General features: G+C 40.1%; 2 protein-coding genes across 2 annotated transcripts; one reads left to right on the top strand and one right to left on the bottom strand.

Annotated features, from left to right (window-relative positions):
* Positions 1 to 4397: 4397 nt before the first annotated feature.
* On the top strand, positions 4398 to 7302 carry LOC311085785 (uncharacterized protein). The gene is made up of 6 exons (XM_084118418.1): positions 4398 to 4500; positions 4826 to 4874; positions 4984 to 5116; positions 5213 to 5363; positions 6339 to 6456; positions 6595 to 7302. Exons 2-6 carry the CDS (start codon positions 4847 to 4849, stop codon positions 6816 to 6818), a joined length of 654 nt encoding a protein of 217 aa, XP_083974544.1. The 5' UTR covers positions 4398 to 4500; positions 4826 to 4846; the 3' UTR covers positions 6819 to 7302.
* Positions 7303 to 13486: 6184 nt separating this feature from the next.
* Positions 13487 to 17268, bottom strand: LOC311085757 (SLAM family member 5-like). The gene is made up of 6 exons (XM_084118377.1): positions 17151 to 17268; positions 16400 to 16723; positions 15904 to 16191; positions 14783 to 15082; positions 14547 to 14690; positions 13487 to 14459 (listed from the first exon to the last, which is right to left on the bottom strand). The coding sequence occupies exons 1-6, from the start codon at positions 17200 to 17202 to the stop codon at positions 14443 to 14445; spliced, it is 1125 nt and encodes a 374-aa protein (XP_083974503.1). The 5' UTR covers positions 17203 to 17268; the 3' UTR covers positions 13487 to 14442.
* Between the last annotated feature and the right edge of the window lie 5036 nt (positions 17269 to 22304).

Raw genomic sequence — 22304 nt, forward strand, 5'->3', positions numbered from 1 at the left:
GTCATTTGAAACATTCTGGATCCGCTATAAGTTTAATTATTTCAAGTGCTGTGAGAAAAGGCTATAAATCTACACCTCGAACATCCTCACACGCAATATAGCCTATTAGCCGGGACTCCTTCTTTATGTGGACAGATGTGACGTAATGACGCAAAGACATGCTCGAATTTCCCATGGAAATCCACCAGTACCACTGGAATTAAAATCATTATTAAAAGCTAAACGATTTGAATCGAGCTAAGGCAAGCAGATAGTTTTGAACACTGGCTGGTTATGTTTATTATTATTATTATTATTATTATTATTATTTTGGATAATTTTTAACACAAAAAAGTTACGGACTGCAGCTTTAATAAACTGAACAGGAAGAGAGCTAATTTCTCCCCAGGGATGCACACGACATCAAAATAAAAAATGCAACAACTAAAAGTCAAAAAGCAGTCATATTTAGGCTATACGGAACTGGGTTACATTGTTCCTATGCAATGTCTTTTTTTTTTTTTTTTTTTTTTTAGAGGAACTAAATCATGTGACATCAACCTTCTATTACCTCAGTCAAGGAGGCTTCCGGTTTCCCATATCTGGGCATTCTTCGTCCTTTCCGTCTTGTGCGCTTCGGGCCTCTGTGTAAGTTTGTGCGTGTATATGTATCTGGAAGTGTATTTGTAGGTTCATAATATCTTTCAAAATTCAAATAACTCCCAGCACTAGTATTACATAATCCCGCTCTTATGAATGCAAATGTTTTTAAACCATTCATGCACGACAAGACAAAAAAGAGCTCGCTGCCTGTGAATGTCCTGACTGTGACACACAGAAAGACTCGCGCTGATATAGTGTGTGCGCCAGGGACGTGCACAGGAATTTTGAGGGGCAGTTGCTCTGACCTGAAAAAAGGGCACCCCTGAAAAAACTCACAGGCTATATGAAGGACTGAGAATAACAGGGTCTTTATTACAATATATATACACAAAGAAGTAAAACACTGAAATACAGCACGCAATCACCTTAACTAGCCTACTACTAATAATAACACAGATTTTATCAATATAATGCCACTAACGATTCTGATTATTGATCCGATTCTTTAACGATTCTTCTTGATAGCACTGTGTGGAAAAATGTAGTAATACGCTTTTTAAAAAACAAATGGTTTTATTTATTTTAAAGCTTAAGCTTGAGTAAGCAAACTGTACTTTTTATGTTATTTATGTAATAAATAGAACCTTATTGTAATGTGTTACTGATTAGTTATACACCGATTCAGACGTCTACTGAGTTCACTGTTGGAAAGATCAGTTGTTTTAACTATTCATTAAAATAAATCGGTTCAATGGAGTCATTAGTTCGCGTATTGGACGTGTCATGCGCGTTGTGTGATTATCCCAGCAGTTAGGACATGGTCATGGACATTCAAGATTTCTGTCAACACAGAAAACATTTCATCACTGGATAGTTTTTTTTTTTTTCCTTTTCGTTTTATTAAAGTGTTGTTTTATGCCAGCTGAATGTCCGGAACGCTTTTCAGAGAAGATAAGGCAACTTATTTAGCACAATTCACACCCAGCGGTATTTCAGGAAAAAAATGCCCCACATGAAACTTTTGGTCTTCCGACCTTTTACCACCGTGTCGATTTATTTTGATTAATATGTGCGAGGGAGAGAGAGCAAGACAGCGCTTAGTTTGGAGACGGTGTCTTGTTTACACTTTCGCCTGTCTCCGAAGAGAGAGAGTGCGCGCGCGCGACCGGGTGTCTCTCTCTCTCTCTCTTTCTCTCTCTCTCTCTGCTTGTTCCTGTCACAAGCGCAGCAGTTCATCTACATTACTCACCGATCAAATAAGACTTTGGCGGGACAAAAAATCAATTTGGCGGGCGCTAAAACAAGTTCAATGCAGGAAAATTCATGCGTGAATTTAACTGAGTAGTAGCCTATGCATGACCATGCACTTGCACAAATGCGACCACATCAAATTTTAACTCGCACATTCTCAAAAAATGGTCGCAGTCTGGAACCCTGATGATGATCGTTCGTTTGTTATACATCACAAACTCACCTTTTCCGACAACCGCGACAATCTCCTTAGGTCCGCTCATGCAGGCTCAGCTCATGTGCCGGTCGCGTGCAGCGCTGCAGCCACGTAAACAGAGTTTGCCCTTCCCCTACTGACTTTCACTTTCGGTGCCCTAATGGAAGTGAATGAGGCTTTGCGGTTTTTTAAAAAAAAAATTTTTTTTATCTAGGCCTACGTGAAATTCTGCCTCCATTGTACTTTTTATTTATTTAATTTTTCCCCCTCGGAAGGGCAAAGTGAGTCGAGAAGGGCATATGGGCAGTTGCCCGGGCAACCTGAGCAACCCCCCTGTGCACGTCCCTGGTGTGCGCACAAGACAGCCCAGAACAGAGTTCTCTTTCGCGCTTGAACGAACAATAACACACACAATTATGCCAAAATGTCTTTTTGTTGAGTATCTTCATAACATAAGAGCAGTCTTATGATGAACGTGAAGAAGAGTTGTGACTCGTGAGAGAATGAGGCGCGTGAGATCCGCATCTCTGACAGCAGCGGCTGGTCTTAAAGTCCGCGTGAACCGGAAGTTGCAAACGACTTTTCTCCAGTGCTGTGATGTATTTCCCAGTGAAAAGGAATATTGAACAGAGGGCAGGGTTTTACTCTAGCGCTCCTCCTCTCCATCTCTCGCTCATTACAGACTAACGGTTTGAGGGGAGTGGTTAAGCGTTTCCCAAACCAAGCCGTCAAACCTACGTCATCAGGGAAGGTCCTCCAATGCAGAGGGGAGGGGCATTTTCAGATTTTGATTAAAGATTACGAAGCCAAAAAAATGTGGTAACCCTTTATTTTACAGTCCCCTAATTACTAGGTATTTACCTAGTAAATACATGGTAAGTTATAGTTGGTTATTGGTAATTACCACAGGTAACAAGTATGTAAATGCAGAGAAACTACAAACTAATTACTAGGTATTTACCTGGTAAATACATGGTAAGTTATAGTTGTTTATTGGTAATTACCACAGGTAACAAGTATGTAAATGCAGAGAAACTACAAACTAATTACTAGGTATTTACCTGGTAAGCATATGGTAAATTATAGTATTTTAGTGTGTAATTACTTAAGGTGATTAGTATGCAATTACAGAGAAACTACCAGGGAAAAAAACACCACTGTTAAATATCAACTCAACAAAGTACTGTGTACTTGTTACCTGTTTAGGTTGGTAATAACTCCGATTTAATTGTGTACTTCCTCAGAATGTAGGCAGACTATTTTTAGAAACACCTCCAGTATTACTCATCAATTCAAGTTAGGTTTGTAGTTATCCTAGGGTTATGTTGGTAACAGTCCATGTTTATTTATTACTATCTTGAAATTAAGACGGTAGTTTCCAATAAATTACCTTGTCTTACATAGTTGTTGTTCATTGCTACACCCATTTATAGAGGGTTTATCAAATAATTTACCTTACACTTACCTGGTAACTACCCCGCAGGAACAGTTTTCCCTAATGTCATGGCACATCTTAAATACTGGGTATGTTCTTGCAAATGTTTTTACAATTTACTCAGTAAGTAAAGTGCAACTGTACTGTAAAATGAAGCCTTGTTTATTTCCATGGTATTACCGGAATTGTACCATATAACTTGATCATTCCCTTTTCCATATAGTCACACTTTTTTACCTCATATGTCCTGCAACGTTACCAAGGAAAACATGACAATTTACTCAGTAAGTAAAGTGAAACTACTGTAAAATGAAGCCTTGTTTATTTCCATGGTATTACCTGAATTGTACCATATCATTCCCTTTTCCATAGTCACATTTTTATTTATTTGTTTTCCTAGTATGTCCTGCAACGTTACCAAGGAAAACATGACAATTTACTCAGTAAGTAAAGTGCAATGTACTGTAAAATGAAGCCTTGTTTATTTCCATGGTATTACCGGAATTGTACCATATAACCTGATAATTCCCCTTTTCCATATAGTCACAATTTTTTTTACCTCATATGTCCTGCAACGTTACCAAGGAAAACATGACAATTTACTCAGTAAGTAAAGTGAAACTGTACTGTAAAATGAAGCCTTGTTTATTTCCATGGTATTACCGGAATTGTACCATATCATTCCCTTTTCCATAGTCACATTTTTATTTATTTGTTTTCCTAGTATGTCCTGCAACGTTACCAAGGAAAACATGACAATTTTCTTGGTAAGTAAAGTGTAACTGTACTGTAAAATGAAGCCTTGTTTATTTCCATGGTATTACCAGAATTTATTCTTACTTCTCCATTTCAAATATAGTTTGGCACTAAATACTTGGGGTTTCGAGTCTGACGACAACACGAGGGCGTGGTTTGTTCGCAAGGTCATGGAGCATGCGCAGTTTACTTTGTTTGCTCCGGGAATACCGCGAAACGACGGAGTAACATTACTGACATAACATTAATATTAATGACTTTACTGCTTTAATGCTTAACGGTTTGTTTAAATATTCTCTTTTTGATCAAATGTCTCATCAAATGTTTACTGGTGTTTTAGTCGTTGTAAGATTCTGCCGTTTTAACTATTTTGAATAATTGTAAGTTAGACTGAAACGTTATTAACGTTACATATTGACAATTGGGAATAATGTTTTATACTATGCTAGGTGTCTTGTTCGAGATGCTTGTCTCGTATATTATTGTTAATATAGTCATTATAATAGAATTATTGAAGACTTACTTAAAAACCACATATAATGTAACGTTAGGCTATGCTATGGTAAGAAGAATCTGTTATCACATTGTTAGCCTATGTTTTTTAGGCCTTCTGATTTGTGTGCATTATGGCAGACCAGACCATAATTACTCCAGGTAAGAATTACCATAGAATATGCTATTTCAAGTTAAAAACTTTCTTCAAAAGTACCGTGTTCTCCCTAGTCCTTATTTACAGATTACCTTACTAAATCTTTTGCCACAGAATGGCTCCCTGATTGTTTTAATGTACTGAACATTTCAAAAACCCATGTGTCTGGCTTCATCACCAACAAAGCTGACCTCAACACTGTGCTAGAATGCCACAAGAGAGAAACTCTGACATCTTTCATTGCTTGGTAAGAATGAGAATAAGAGATGTTTTGGCTGCTTGTAGAGAACTGAAGGATTATTATTACAATTTCTCGTCTTTAAGTGCTTGCTTTTATTTGTAGGTCTGATGATAAAAGAAAGAAAGAAAAGGGGCCGCATCGTCTGGTTTGGCAGGTGGAAGATTTTTTTGAGGATGTACCTCTTGCTGTCACAAACAGAGTAATTCATTGCTGTCAGCATGGAAATCCACGAAAGAATTGCAAAACTCAGGAGGTAAGATTCAGGGGATTTCTTTTTTCATTTAGGGTAACTAATGCACAATTTCGAAAAGCATACTTTTCTGTTAACACTTTTGCATATATTTCAGCTCTTTTCAGAGGATGAGCATATATATTCCGGCAAAAGGAAGATAATGTACATTCAAACGACCAAAAAAGTTGGGTGCACAGCCAACATGATGGAAAACAGAAGTGCAATATATACTTTTGTATTATTTTGGTGCTATTATGCACAGCAGAGTGAATGACACGTGGATCTATAGGTTGTGTGAAGGCAGCTTTCTGCTACTTGCAAACAGACTCTTTTATAGAGATGGCTAATTGCAAGCCATTCATTTGCCACTCTGAATGCACACACTGTGAAAATCATCGTCAGTATCATGATCATGTGTTTTGACGTCGTCACTTAACTTCCAGTTACTTTACTTCCTGAACAAGTGTGCACCAAGTAGTTGCTTTCACATTCCCGTGAATCACGCCACAGTTCCATTGCTACCAAACTCAGACCACCTCCTACAGGTAGTCTCTGGTTCGATACCCTTTTTATGACTGATATCACATTACCAATTTTTCATTGAAAAAAACTTAAATGAAATTTAAGTCCTTAAACTGGCTCAAACTGAGCGTCGAGTCTGAGGAGGGTTGTCCGACTCCAGTTCAAATTGAACACCTCTACTGAGAGTTTCTGATATTTTTAGTGCGTCCTCCTGACTGAGGAGTATAAACTCTTGAAGCGCCGCCCTCTTCTTGAAAGTTGTAAAGGGATAAACACAGAAACGGCAAGCTAATTTTTTGGCAAAAAAACTAATTTGAGCTATAACTTCATTTACACACTCTGGGGATATCAGAGACTTATTTAACATCTCCTAAAAAGGGGCATAATAGGTCCCCTTTAAGTTGAACTAGGCCACATTAGAAATACTCATTTTTACCTTGTAAATAATTGAATGTATTCCACTTATTTACTCAGGAAGTATATGGCTGTGAGGTACACAAAGACGAAAGAATTGGGAGGATTCTGGAGAAATGGTGGTCTCTGCTCTGCATCACAAAAAGATGGAAACAATTGTGGAGCCTTTGTATTACTGGTAAGGCATTACAAAGCTTCATAGCCAGAGCTTCTCTTTTTGTAAGAATTTTTTTAAATACTAATTTTTTAGAATTTTTTTAAATACATAAATGAATCCTTTTATGTGGCATTCAATATTTTAAATTTATCTGTCCAGAATGCTCTTGCCCTGACCAGAGGTATCAGTCCCAGCCAACTGACACAACGCCATGCAGTGGAAATGAGGAAGTTTGTGTGCCACAAACTCAAGCAAAATGCATTATGCTAATATTTGTACTCTTCTTTCCCCGAATGCTTTTCCTACCTTTTGCTGGTTTAAAAGGATGGCGTGTTCATTCATGCTTTCTCTTCGGAGCGGATTTGAACTCTGTAGTGAACTGAGCTCTTTGTAGTGAAATGAGTTTTCTGTAGTGAACTGAGCTGAGCTCTTTGTAGTGAAATGAGTTTTCTGTAGTGAACTGAGCTGAGCTCTTTGTAGCGCAATGAGTTTTCTGTAGTGAACTGAGCTGAGCTCTTTGTAGCGCAATGAGTTTTCTGTAGTGATTCTAGTTCTTGTGTATTTCTCTGCCGAACTGAGTTGTGTGCTATGTGCTTTGTTCTTTGTATTGTGTTGTCTACCTTTTCATTTGCTCGGAGGTATATTATATTTACCGGTAAATATAAATATTTTATAAATAACACTTTTCTTAAATATATGCATGTGTGTGTATTTATATATACAAAATAATTATACACAGTGCGCACATTATTTTGGATGTGATTTATTGCCCATTTTATTTATTTATTTATTTATTGTAAACATATTTTTCCCTTAAATATGTTGGTTCCCTTGCATATTGTAAATAAATCGTTTGTTTGCAATTCAGTAAAAAAATGTGTCATTGCTTTGTACACCTAACCTGGTAATGACAGGTGTTTTTGTATGTTTTTATCTAAGCCAACAGATGTGATTGAGTCATGTCTATTTTTAAACTGCTCTAGAAACTTTACTTTTGCATGAACAGTACTTTTAATGTAGCTAAACGGGAATACAATGTTAATATAGTTAACATGTATTACTAATTTTATTACAATATCACTAAAATAGGTCTGACATCACACCAGTGAAATATAATTTCATCTCAAATTACACTGAAAAATGTAAGCTGTGTTGAAGTCAATGTCTACCAACATTCTTGTTAAACAGAAGAACAAGTTTAGAACAACTTGAAGGTGAGTAAATAAAATAAATAAATACTTTTATTCAGCAAAGATGCATTACAATTATCAGAAGTTACAGTAGAGACATTTATAATGTTACAAAAGATTCTATTTCAAATAAATTAAATTTTCTATTCATCAATAAAAATAAATAAATCATACACAACAGTTTTCAAGATTGATAATAAGTACTGTTTTTGAGCATCAAATTAGCATTAGAATGATTACAAATCTTACCGATCCCAAAACTTTTGAATGGCTGTGTGTGTGTGTGTGTGTGAAACATAAAACGTACACAACGTGGGCCTTGACACCAAGCAACCGTGTCAGGTGTTTTGATCTTTAGATTATTGCCAATACGCGAAAAAATAAATAAATACGTTTAAAATTATGATATCATTCGTGCTTGAACTGAGTGAAAATGAAACTTAAGAAACGAGGGCTTCTGCGCGATCATGACGCTTTTACAACTAATTAATGTTTTAAGTTTGCGGTATTCCCGGAGCAAGTAAACTGCGCATGCTCCATGACCTTGCGAACAAACCACGCCCTCGTGTTGTCGTCAGACTCGAAACCCCAAGTATTTAGTGCCAGCCAAACTATATTTGAAATGGAGAAGCGCGCGCGCCTTCACACAGAGCGAAGCCGGATTAACATTTTCATGGATTAATCATTTAAATTCTGCTCTGTAAATTACCTCATTCAAAATTATTATATACTGAAAGAGAGGACTGTGACTGCAACACATCGTCATGTGAACGACTTTTGGTACCGGTTTTGACATTTTCGCAATAAATAAATTATTGTGATTACACGTAGCCTATGTTGTTTTTCTTCATAACTGTAGCCTATGTAGTTTTCTATCTTTGAAAATTACGTGTTAATACTACGTATTAACAATGAGACCAGGCTGGAATGTTTTAGTTAAGTTGCAGAACACACGGTAAAAGTTTGTGATTTCAAAAATGTTTAAGCAGTAGCAAGGACGTGGTAAGAGTCTGGTAATACCATGGAAATAAACAAGGCTTCCTTTTACAGTACAGTTGCACTTTACTTACTGAGTAAATTGTCATGTTTTCCTTGGTAACGTTGCAGGACATATGAGGTAAAATAAAAAAAATATGTGACTATGGAAAAGGGAATGATATGGTACAATTCCGGTAATACCATGGAAATAAACAAGGCTTCATTTTACAGTACAGTTTCACTTTACTTACTGAGTAAATTGTCATGTTTTCCTTGGTAACGTTGCAGGACATATGAGGTAAAAAAATTTGACTATATGGAAAAGGGAATGATATGGTACAATTCCGGTAATACCATGGACATAAACAAGGCTTCATTTTACAGTACAGTTTCACTTTACTTACTGAGTAAATTTTCATGTTTTCCTTGGTAACGTTGCAGGACATATGAGGTAAAATAAAAATAAAAATGTGACTATGGAAAAGGGAATGATATGGTACAATTCCGGTAATACCATGGAAATAAACAAGGCTTCATTTTACAGTACAGTTTCACTTTACTTACTGAGTAAATTGTCATGTTTTCCTTGGTAACGTTGCAGGACATACGAGGTAAAAAAATGTGACTATATGGAAAAGGGAATGATCAAGTTATGGTACAATTCCGGTAATACCATGGAAATAAACAAGGCTTCATTTTACAGTACAGTTGCACTTTACTTACCGAGTAAATTGTAAAAACATCTGCAAGAACATACCCAGTATTTAAGATGTGCCATGACATTATGAAAAACTGTTCCTGCGGGGTAGTTACCAGGTAAGTGTAAGGTAAATTATTTGATAAACCCTCTATAAATGGGTGTAGCAATGAACAACAACTATGTAAGACAAGGTCATTTATTGGAAACTACGTCTTAATTTCAAGATAGTAATAAATAAACATGGACTGTTACCAACATAACCCTAGGATAACTACAAACCTAACTTGAATTGATGAGTAATACTGGAGGTGTTTCTAAAAATTGGCTGCCTACATTCTGAGGAAGTACACAATTAAATCGGAGTTATTACCAACCTAAACAGGTAACAAGTACACAGTACTTTGTTGAGTTGATATTTAACAGTGGTGTTTTTTTCCCTGGTAGTTTCTCTGTAATTGCATACTAATCACCTTAAGTAATTACACACTAAAATACTATAATTTACCATATGCTTACCAGGTAAATACCTAGTAATTAGTTTGTAGTTTCTCTGCATTTACATACTTGTTACCTGTGGTAATTACCAATAAACAACTATAACTTACCATGTATTTACTAGGTAAATACCTAGTAATTAGGGGACTGTAAAATAAAGGGTTACCAAAAATGTTTTCTGTGTTTTAACTTGCACGGATTAATTGTTCACCACAAGACTAGTAATATGCGCTAACAAAGTAAATAGGGTCCATTTTGATTTCAGTTGGACTTTAAAGGGACAGGACACAGTAGCCACTAATTATATCTGTCGTTAAAGTTAATCAAAGAACAAAGGGAACAGAGAAAAACACTCACTGCTCTTGACTAAAGAACTTTTGTAACTTTAATAAGATTAGTCATAATTTATCATTTATAATTTATAATTAATGCAGTGCAGACTGTTTGATAACTTTATTTAATTTCTGCATATGTCCTACCTGTTAGACAGGAAGGGCACAGGTAAATATGATTCTGTTTTAATGTACCCAAGTGTACCTAAAATAAAAAGAGTTTAATATACAGGTTTGTAGCTCTTAATTTATTTTTATTAATTAACCACTTGTAAACTTATGTTCACTTTTTTCTTTTTCTTTTTATAAATATGGAATTTGTATTCAATATATATTCATTGAGTCGAATCGAAATCGAATTTAGAATCGAAATCGAATCGAGAACCAAAATCGAATCGAATTGAGAGCTTGCGAATCGAAATCGAATCGAATTGTAACATCTGAATCGATACCCAGCCCTAATGATGAATAACATTGTGAAGAGTCTCTGCTGATGACAGGAACAGGCAGATGAATGAACAGACGGATGAATGAAGATATATCGAGTAGCCGAGGAAGAAACATAGAGAGGAACCAAGACTGATCAAAGAGCATATTCTCCCTATTCAACTCACCGTAGACAGTGAGACTCACATTTTTGCTCATGTTTTTGTTGATCCGTAGTTCATAAACTCCAGAGTCTGTGTTTGTGATAGTCAGAGATCCAGTCTGATGATCCAGCTTCAGTCTGTCTCTGAATCTCACAACACCACATTCATCAAGAGTGAATTTATCATTAGGGCCCAAGCCCTGAAAGGGCGAAGGCCCTATTGTTTCCGTAAGGATTTTTTTTTTTTGCCACTTTTGGGGCCCTTAACATGCTCAAAAACTCTTGAAATTTTGCACACACGTCAGAACCTGCGGCCATCAGGGCCGGGCTGAAGCTGGTACCGGGGCGTGGCAGAGGGGCTCGACAGCGCCCCCTGGAATGGGGTCCGAAAACTTGGTCCATAAATCAAACACGCTTGCATGTAATAATATGAAACTCAGTACACATATAGATCTCATCGGGCCAAACAACTTTCATGCTCTAAGTTTTACAAAAGCCCAACAGGAAGTCGGTTATTATACGTTGTTTGGAAAACGCATACAATGGAATGTGAAATACTCCTCCTAGGGATTTCATCCGATCACCACCAAACTCGGTGTGAATGAAGTCAAGACATTGAGGATGAATTCTTGCGAACAGATTTTTGATATCTCGAACGGTTTGGCCGTGGCGAGGAAACGAATTTATGGCGAATAATGGGACACAGGAAGTGTGTTATAACTTCTGCATACATTATCTGATCTTGATGAAACTTCCGCAGTGTGTTCGTTGTAAGAGGCCGATCACATGGATGTGACTATTGTGAGTCAAAGTTATAGCGCCACCAACTGGCTGCAGGAAGTGTGTCACTTTCTAAATGCTTTTGACAAAAGTGAAGGGGTTAATTTTATGTACAGTCACAAAAATCAGTACGTATATTGGTCTCATCGAGCCGGACAAATTTCTCATTTACAGTTATTAGCTCTGACCAACAGGAAGTCAGATATTTTGGTTTGAATGTGGATTTCTTTGCAAAATCAGCCTCTGTATTTTTACCCACTCCTCTTAAGTGGTTTATATATTTTTTTGTTACATTTATTATATATATGTGATGCGATCTGGGAAAACCCACCACATGGTGAAATTTTACCTATTACAGGTTTTGATATCATATGGATGCTGGTATCAAGCCCTTTCCAAATCTGTTTTTATTTTTATCATAGCTTGTTGGTAGCAGAAGTTATGTTTATCTGAAGTCGGCCGATCTCTATGATTTTCTGGAACGGAATTTTGAGAAAAACAGGTTTAAATAACTGTCACCGTTGAGACGCGTCCATCTCGCGATTGTTATGAAACTGCGTGACGTTATAGTTTAAACAGGATTGGCGCGAAATGCGCACTATACACATTCACTGTACATGTATGTGGTTTATTTTAAAGGTAAACTATCTTTGTAGTGTTACGAGACGGACAGGTGTATGGGATATACGGCGATTGTTTTGTTTTTTTCACCTCTGCCGGGCGTTAATGGTCGCATAGAATGCATTAAAGAAAGAGTATTTTCAGCTTGACACTATAAATCGCTGTTTTTCTGCACTAAACAAGGGAATTTTGCCAAGATATTTTCAGAGATAAGAGAAAAGATGTTATAGAATAATAATTTAATGGAAAAAAAAATTTGACAAAAAAACTGACATTCAAACTATTTTGGAAATTACTGAAAACGGCCCAGCGCGACATCCGACGGGTTTTCCCAGATCGCATCACATATATATATATATATATATAGATTCTGAATGTTAAAAATGCTAAAATCTAAAATTAATGTTAAAAATATAGCTGCGAGCAGCGATTGCGGGCCCAAGCCGGTGGCACCGCCACCCTGGTGCCTTTAGTTACACTAAAGCCACCGGGGTGGCGGTGTCACCGGCTTGGGCCCTCCATCGCTGCTCGCAGCTATATTTTTAACATTGATTTTAGCTACTAAACTGTTTTCAATTACAGACACCCATAGGATCAGATCATTATCATTCATTTCATCATCCATGTGTAGAGTCACAGAATCTCCCTCCATCACTGACACTGACTCGATTTCATCTGCATCACCACACAGAACAGAGAACAAAAAGAAAAAGGGTTTGTCAAAGATTAAGACTTTAAAATCACTTTATGATTAAAAAAAAAAAGTGTGTGTGTGTTTTTTTATTAATAACATTTTTGTAGTGGTTAAAATATACAACAACTGACATTTAACCCACCATAGACAATAAGAATCAAACCCTTCTTCATTAATGTGGAATGTAGTCCAGAAATGTTTCTGGTGTTTGTGATGCTCAGAGATCCAGTCTGATGATCCAGAATCAACCTCTCTTTGAATTTCCCATTAAAGGGATAGTTCACTCAAAAATGAAAATTGTCCCATCACTTACTCAACCTTGTGTTGTTTTAAACCTGTGTGAGTTTCTTTCTTCTGCTGAACACAAAAGAAGATATTTTGAAGAATGTCGGTAACCAAACAGTTGATGGACCCCATTGACTTCCATAGTGGGAAAAAAAAATGCTATGGAAGTCAATGGGGTCCATCAACTGTCTGGTTACTGACATTCTTCAAAATATCTTCTTTTGTGTTCAACAGAAGAAAGAAACCCATACAGGTTTAGAACAACACGAGGTTGAGTAAGTGATGACACAATTTTCATTTTGAGTGAACTATCCCTTTAAGAAAATCAATGTTTGTATTCCTCCAGGAGACGCGGCTCGACATATTAAATGTAATAAAACATGAAGAGACTCTTGAACCTCAGAGTGAGAAAACTTTATTGATAAAGGCAAGAAAAATACATATGACAAATGGAGAGCGGTAGTAGTAAAGTGAGATCTGTGTGTCTCTTTATAATATAAACAATAATATATATAATATAAACAATAAAGCCCTTCAAATTGTAGGCTATTTAAAAATATCAAGACACTGAAATGCAAAGGGAGAGCACAAGCTTGAGTAATAAACTACATTTATATGGACAAAAAAACTAGAAAAACAAGAAATACATTTGAAGAACACCTGATGTTCAGCCAAGCGGTAAGGAAGTCGACCGGAAGTTGAAGCCGGCCGCGTGCCACCATCTTGTAGCAGAACTTCACCTGCTGTTAGCATTCCATTGACTCCCATTCATTTTGGCGTCACTTTGACAGCGAATAACTTTACATCTGAGGCGTTTGAAGACTCCATTTGTCCATTATTTATTTCTAAAGAAACACGACAATGTATAAAATGCTCCATTACCTTGTATCTTACGTTATGGCCCCGTAGAAGCAGTTTTTGTAAAAGTAGGCTAACGATTGCGTCATAACCACGCGACTCTTTGTCGCACAGTAGAGAGATTACCGTATGGACAGGAGGAGAAGCTTGCGGGCAATCGGGGGGACGTGGAGGCAAAATGACAAAATAATTAATCAGAATACCTACTAAAAGTTTCTCCTGCTGCTAGCTCATGGACAGCTCCTACTCACACTCTCCGTCTCTGCAAGTTTCGGAAGGGAATGATTCAGATTTCTCATGCCACAGCCACTAGAAGACAGACGGTTGCTCACGTCACATCTACGTCGTCAAGCTCTGTTTGAGTCTGCGCGTCAGGAACGGAAGTCCTAAAAAATCGCTAAAAATGGGCTTCACTTGTCTCAGTTGAGTTCCAATGAGATGGCTCTGTCCACTTCTTATACTGTCTATGTGTTCAGCGTGCTGCTTTAGATTTCAATACTTCCTGAAAAAGATGAAAATATAAAGCCATAAATCGAACAAATATTTATGCAAAAACAGTTTGTGAGAAATGACATCATCAGTTAGGTACCTGATGTGTGAATATGTGCTTGATCTTGTTCAGCTCTTCTGGATCTGATCTCATAAACCAGAACAATGACAGTAGCCACACCCACCAGAGCAGAGAGGACCAATCGGATCACAGCTTCAGTAGGACCACAACAGTGGACAGAGCCTGAGGAATAAAAACATCAAACTGAGATCAGATCAGTCATTAAACGCTAATATCAGCACTGACTTCAACTAATATCATCAGTGCTGTGGTACCTGCACATGTGTGACAGAGTGTGTTGATGTCCAGATGTGTGGTCTGGTTGCTGATGGGATTGTTCAGCACACAGCTGTAGGTGTTTTTATCCTGATATTCCACCTCCAGAGGTAGAGAGAGACTGATGCTGAGATCACACACACTGATGCTGGACAATACACTGATTCCTTTGTACCAGGAGAGAGTCACATCACGCACATTCAACACTGATGAACACAACAATGAACAATTTGACGATGATGATGATGATGATGATGATGAACAAGTGTGACTAAATATGACAGGAACAGGCAGACGAGCTGTAAAACATGAGAGAATAAGGAGAAATCTGAACAAATACAAAGTTTTGTTATGAAACTCTAGATGGCACAGTCTGATTGGTCCTTAATTAAATCCACATTATTCTCTATAGGGTACAGATGATTGGTTCCTGCTGTATCTGCTCAAACTTCAAATACTTGGTCAGCATTTGCATTAGCAGTGTGGCGCTCTTTCAGAAACCCTCCGCCTTCCCCAGCTCCACCTGTATAGATCTGCTGCAGGTAACTCATGTACGCTATATGCAGCAGCATATCTTGCTCACAGCACACGACACGTGTGTGTTTGCTCTGCAGCAGCAGAAATAACCAAATATAATCAACAATCTTATTTTCGGTTCAGTGTGTTGAGTGAGTGTTTATACGGTCGGTCATCTCAAACTATAAAATAAGAAAACGTGACTGGTGCTGAGCCAAAGACAGATACGCTCTGCACTTGTCAAATCACAGTGTTTTCAACCACATAATGTTTCTTTTAGGTTTCAGACATTTAAATACACATACAGTAGGTACAAGAAAAAAACATTTAGTAGTTTTTACAAGATAAACATGTTAATAAAACATGTAAAATACACTGATGTTAAAGCGGCAATAATGATCATTTGAGTTTGACAACATGTTTTATTCACATTCTAATGTGAATAAAATGTACTTGTGAAAAGGTTAATAAATGAGAATATATTTGAAGGAAAGGACAACCCAGATCCGGCCCACATCTGGTACACGTGGATTCCACATATACCAGATGTAGGACGGATCTGGGCCGACACTGTGTTGCTGTCTGAGAAATGATTTCTACTCACCATACACAGAAACATTGAATGTTTTTGATGATGGTGATGGTAAAAATGATTCTGCTCTAGTTATATGAAGTTTATAGATCCCAGCCTGTTCAGTTGTGATGTTTGTGATGGTCAGAGATCCAGTTTGATTGTCCAGCTTCAGTCTGTCTCTGAATCTCCCATCAGTGAAAGCTAGCCTTTCTGTTTCAGAATCCCACTCTATGTGATTTTCACGTAGGCCTATTTCCGTAAGCCCAGGGTTTAAAGTGACTGAATCTCCCTCCGACACTGACACTGACTTCACCTTATCTGCATCACCAAACACACATGGAGAACAAACAGGAACAGGGTTTGTCACAGATTAACTTTTAAATAACTTTATGATTGTTTGAGAAAGTAAATAGTTTGAAATTTAAAATGAATAATATCATAAAACAACAGAATAGATTAAAATGGTGTGTGGATATTATATGGAGTGATTAAAAAATAAAAAGGTGAAAAAAAATATTTAACTCACAGTTGATAGTGAGACTGAAATCTATGCTCATTGGTCGGTTGGTGGTACGTACTTCATAATCTCCACCATGTTCAGTTGTGATGTTTGTGATGGTCAGAGATCTAGTTTGATTGTCCACCTTCAGTCTGTCTCTGAATCTCCCATCAGCAACATCATCATATACAGTGATGCTGTCATTATTTACATTTATTTCAGCTAGTAAATATTTCCCAAACCGCCACCGAATTTGATCTACATTCTTTATTGCATTCTTACGAATGTTTAGAGTGACCGAATCTCCCTCCATCTCTGACATTTGTAAAAATGATGTACCACCAAACACACCTGGAGAACAGAGAGAGTTTGTCACAGATTAAAGCTTTAAATAACTTGATTTCGGTTTGATGAAGCTTCACTAAATTACTTAAATTCTTTCAATCTGAAGTGAATAACATTCTGCAGCAGTATAAACAGAAAACATGCTGAATGAAATGTGTAATATTTAATTAAAACATAATTTCACATGGACCAGAAACTACATAAAAAGACACGTTTACTAGATAAGAGTAATGTCACACTTAAACGAATGCTGTTGGGTATTTTAGCTTCATACTTATTTAATATATCCCTATAAATGAGTTTATACCTGAATCAAAACTTTAAAAATCTTGAGAACTGATACTTATACTTGAGAATAACAGTCAATGTTAAGCATCTCTGACTAATTTCACCAGAAATTAAAACAGAAGCAACTGAAGCCTTAAAAACTCACCATCCAGATGCCATAAACAGAACAAAAATAATTTGAGAAACATTTTCTTCATCGGTTCACTGAAAACCCTATGACAGCGATTATTAAAATGTCTGATAACACTCCGACTGATCGGAAACACGACTGAACTGTGATATTTATCTGGTTCAATCTTCTCTCAACAGGTTTCAACCTCCGACACAGTTTCCTTCATCAGAGGAAGTCATGAAAATAAAGCTGTTGCTCATCTTATATTTTCAACTGAATTCTGGCCCTGTATTAGTAGAGTAAAACGTTGCATGAGTGTTGCATTAGATCCATATCTACTGGTGTTTTATTTTATGTTGTGAGGGTCAATCCTATTTGACCTCTGACCCTTATTTGACAGCACTTTATTTCAGTGTAAAGATGTTTTGTGTGGAGTAGAAGATTAAAAGGTTCATATTAGCAGCAGAGATGATGGACAAATGCATCACAAACTAGTTGACACACAGACGACACACATCCAGACCACATTTCTGTACAGTTAAAACAAAGAGGAAACCCATTGCAGCGTCCAATTAGGTTTGAGTTCGTGTCTGAGATCTCAGGCTTTTGATTGCAGACTTTGTTATCTTGGTGAATCTGAGCAAAATAACTCTTGAAGCACATGTGAGTTTACCTTGGTCTTTTCTTCTGGGGAAACGGAGAAGCGTAGAGGCCTGGATCAATGTTTTCTCAAATTCATGTTAAGTTATGATGGGCTTACACACAATAGGCTAATTATAATATTGTACCTGTAATGGTAACAAAAGTTGGGAAAAAATAAACTGAAATGATTCATCTTTTTAGTGCACGGACATCTCCAACATGACAACAAAGTCTGTGAAGTTCCGAGCGCCTCCTGCTGGATGAACCGTCGAGAGGAGAAACACTGTCACAACACCAGGATGTGTGTGTAGTAAACAGACAGACAAAGATTCAGAAGAAGATAATTGCAATACTAAGTTTAATCCAACACAGAGTTGAGACACACATCTAACGTGAACGAGACCAAACAGAGAATGAATGTGAGGGTACAACAATTAGGAGCACAAACAAGACTAATAAATTAAACACAGCTGAAACCAATGTAAACAAATGAGAAGCGGGAAAACGTACTCGGTTACTAACGTAACCTCGGTTCTCTCTAGAGAGAGGAACGAGTACTGCGTAGAATACGCTAGGGGAAAATCCTTTTCCACGAGAATACTGAAGCCAAAAAATTATCCTTTAATTTTGTATTAATGTAAAACGCGTTGCGGCAGCATACAGACATAGGCGAGGCAGCTCGCGCGCCTATTGGCTGGTCTGCTGGCAACTGCTTAAGCCTATCGAGCGAGACCTAGAGTGATGTCAGACCACTTGATTTTTCATCTCTTCAGCGAAGCTCTCACATCGCTGGATCACGAGGAAGCAAGCATCGTTTGAGGCTTCGCGCCCTCTGCGTCACGTCCCGCCGAGACGGGCGTGGCTTAGGTCTATAAATACCGCTCGCAGGCATTATTTCTCTGGTTTTTCATAGTCGAAGCAACCAGAGCGCGTGCAGGCACGGCAGGATACGCAGTACTCGTTCCTCTCTCTAGAGAGAACCGAGGTTACGTTAGTAACCGAGTACGTTCTCTTACGAGAGATACTCTCGTACTGCGTAGAATACGCTAGGGGAACCTACTGTAAAACGCCGTGCGTGCTGGGATCTGATACCATAGACCCAAGGGCGACAGCCCGGAGTTCATACAGTACATAATCACCCAGGGGACTCACAGGGAATCCTGGAAGAGAGGGGGGTTAGCCACTATCTTCCTTATAGCAGCATAGAGCAAGGATTGCAATACTCAATAGCTGCATAACTGACAGCGCCAGTTATGAGATTTTGGCCATACTAGACCGACAGTAGTCTGGCCTGTAGTGCGGGAACCTCTAGGTTGTAAAACCTTATAAATGTAGACGGAGAGGCCCAGCCTGCCGCCATACAAATATCTTGCAAGGCAATCCCACTTGACCATGCCCACGATGAAGCCATGTTTCTCGTGGAGTGCGCTTTGACACCCAGCGGGCACTGCATGCCCTTGGTTGTGTAAGCTAGCGCTATTGCGTCCACTACCCATCTGGATAGGGTCTGTTTCGAAGCGGCTAGTCCCTTAGAACGCCCGCTGAACGAAACAAAGAGCTGCTCCGTCTGTCTGAAAACAGACGAGCGAGACACATAAGCTCTTAACGCCCTGACTGGGCAAAGGGAGCTTTCGTCCATATTTCCTTCAGTGACCGGCAGGGCAGACAGGGAAATGACCTGTGCTCTGAACGGTGTATTGAGGGATTTAGGAACATAACCGTGCTTAGGTTTGAGTATAACTCTAGAGTCATTCGGCCCAAATTCCATGCACGTCGCGCTTACTGAGAGCGCGTGTAAGTCCCCTATACGCTTCACTGAAGCGAGAGCCAGAAGAAACGCCGTCTTGAAAGACAGGTGTTTAAGATCAATCTTCTGCAAGGGCTCAAATGGATGACCTTTCATGGCTTCCAGTACCGTAGAAAGGTCCCATATAGGGACTGTGGGAGGTCTGGGAGGATTCAGTCTCTTAGCTCCTCGAAGGAAGCGAATGACTAAATCGCTCCTTCCAATAGACTGGCCGAGCGTGGTCGAAGAGAACACTGCTATGGCCGCTACATAGACTTTGAGCGTGGAAGGGGACCTGCCCTTATCCAACAGCTCCTGTAGGAAGGAGAGAACCTCCGTCACACCGCAATGCAGGGGTGACACACCACGAGCTGTGCACCAGCTAGAGAACACTGACCATTTTGAGGCATAGAGACGTCGCGTAGACGGAGCTCTGGCCTGTGTGATAGTGTTTAACACTCCCTGTGGGAGGTCAGCGGGTACCCGTTGATGGCCCACACATGGAGGGACCACAGCTCTGGGTGAGGATGCCAAATCGAGCCGTTGGCTTGAGAGAGGAGATCCCTCCTCAGAGGCACTGGCCACGGGGCGGTGCTCGCTAACTGCATCACAATTGGGAACCAAGGTTGGCTCATCCAAAGTGGGGCTACAAGCAGCACTGAGCATCCTTCTTCCCTGACCCGTTCTACCACCTGAGTCAGGAGGGAGACGGGGGGAAAAGCGTAGAGAGGACGGCGAGGCCACTCGTGGGTCAGCGCGTCCTTGCTCTTCGAGAAAAATTCTGGACAGTGAGCGTTTTCTTGAGACGCGAACAGGTCTACTTCCGCTCTGCCGAATTTCTTCCACAGCAGCTGGACTGTCTGTGGGTGCAAAGACCATTCTCCTGTCGGAACCTGGTTCCTGGACAGTCTGTCTGGTCCTATATTTAGGAGCCCTGGCACGTGCGCTGCTCTCAGCGAGAGCAGATTGCTGCGGGCCCATATCAGGAGGCGTCTGGTTAGCCTGTACAGAGTCAGGGACCTGAGGCCGCCCTGGCGATTTATGTAGGACACCACTGAGACGTTGTCTGAACGTATTAGCACGTGGTGTCCCTTTATGAGGGGACAAAAGCGCGTGAGCGCTTTGCTCACTGCCAACATTTCGAGGCAGTTGATATGTAAGAGCTTCTCCTGCTTTGACCATTGGCCAAAAAGCGGTCTGCCCTCGAGCAGCGCTCCCCATCCCGAGGTGGATGCGTCCGTGGACACCACCATCACTCTCGAGGAAGTCCCCAGGCTTACACCTGATTGGTACCAGTCTTTTGCCTCCCAAGGTTTCAAAGTTGCAATGCATGCTTGATTGACCTTAACGCGAAGCCGACCGGAGGCCCACGCTGTGCGTGGTACTCTCTTTCTGAGCCAGAACTGCAGTGGGCGCATGCGCAGAAGGCCCAACTGGAGAACTGAAGATGCTGAGGCCATCAGACCGAGCATCCTTTGAAAGGCTTTGAGAGGGACTATCGCGCCGCAGCGGAACGAGCCGGCTGCGCGCCGAATGTCCAGTGTGCGCTGAGATGACAGGCGTGCTGTCATTAGCAGCGAGTTCAGCTCTATTCCCAGAAAAGATATAATCTGTCTGGGGAAAAGCGAGCTCTTTTCCCAGTTCACTGTGAGACCGAGATTCTCGAGGTGATCGAGTAAAATGGTCCTGTGCTCTACGAGCTCTGAGTGAGATTGGGCTAGAATCAGCCAGTCGTCCAGATAGTTCAGCACTCGTATGCCCCGTAATCTGAGGGGTGCGAGCGCTGCGTCCATGCACTTCGTAAATGTACGGGGTGCCAGGGACAAGCCGAAAGGCAGGACTGTGTACTGATATGCCTGGCCCTCGAAGGCGAATCTCAAAAATCGCCTGTGACGTGACGCTATCTGTATTTGAAAATACGTGTCCTTTAGATCTATTGACACAAACCAGTCCCCCTGGCGGACATGTGCGAGGATTTTTCTGGTTGTGAGCATCCTGAACTGGCGCTTCATAAGCGCTCTGTTCAGCTGCCGCAGATCTAGTATGGGTCTGAGACCCCCGTCTTTTTTGGGCACCAGGAAGTATCTGCTGTAAAGCCCCCCTTCGCTTTGAGCTTGAGATAGGGGTTCTATAGCCCCTTTGCTCAACAGTTTCAAAATCTCGGCTCGAAGTAGATGAGCTACTTTCGATTCTACCGTGGTCTCGACGCGCGCCATGAAGCGGCGAGGGCGTCGGCGAAACTGCAGCGAATAGCCTTCTTTTATGATGTTCAGCACCCATCTCGAAACCCCGGGAAGCTTTTCCCACGCAGGTGCGCGAGTAGCTAGGGGCTGGATGCGAAGCACGCTCTGATCGGCTCGCGATACAGCGGCTTTTGTGTGCTGTGACATAAGCGTCGCGCTCATGACATCTGAGGCAGGGGGCGCGCTGATAACAGCGGGCAGAATGCCCGCGCTCGACTCCTCCGCAGTGTTTAGCTGAGAGGAGGAGGGCTGGGCTAGTTTCATGTCTGTGTGTGGGCGTGGGCGCAGAGCAGCGGGCACATACACCACCTTTACAGCATTGCTCGCGTGAGCAGAGCATATGCATACTTGTCCTGTGTTTACAGGGACCGTGAGACATGTGGGAAGTAGCGTTTGTGGGCACTGGGTAGTGGGCACTTTTGCTACATTTGAAGCGCAATCGATCTGAGTCGATTTTATGTGCGCGGGCCCTGTGTGAAGGGCTGTGCTTGTGTGTAGGAATGGGCACTGAGTAGT

The sequence above is a fragment of the Abramis brama genome, assembly GCF_963993115.1.
Source record: "Abramis brama genome assembly, chromosome: 6".
Taxonomy (NCBI): domain Eukaryota; kingdom Metazoa; phylum Chordata; class Actinopteri; order Cypriniformes; family Leuciscidae; genus Abramis; species Abramis brama.

Bases quoted from the DNA above. Each gene is read 5' to 3' on its own strand.
- LOC311085757 (XM_084118377.1), bottom strand. From the start codon at position 17,202: ATGAAGAAAATGTTTCTCAAATTATTTTTGTTCTGTTTATGGCATCTG. The intron at 16,724-17,150 runs GTGAGTTTTTAA...TCTGTTCTCCAG, and splicing joins CTGTTTATGGCATCTGGATG to GTGTGTTTGGTGGTACATCA. The intron at 15,083-15,903 runs GTGAGTAGAAAT...CATGTTTTACAG, and splicing joins ATTCAATGTTTCTGTGTATG to CTCGTCTGCCTGTTCCTGTC.
- LOC311085785 (XM_084118418.1), top strand. From the start codon at position 4,847: ATGGCAGACCAGACCATAATTACTCCAG. The intron at 4,875-4,983 runs GTAAGAATTACC...CTTTTGCCACAG, and splicing joins CCAGACCATAATTACTCCAG to AATGGCTCCCTGATTGTTTT. The intron at 5,364-6,338 runs GTAAGATTCAGG...TTATTTACTCAG, and splicing joins AGAATTGCAAAACTCAGGAG to GAAGTATATGGCTGTGAGGT.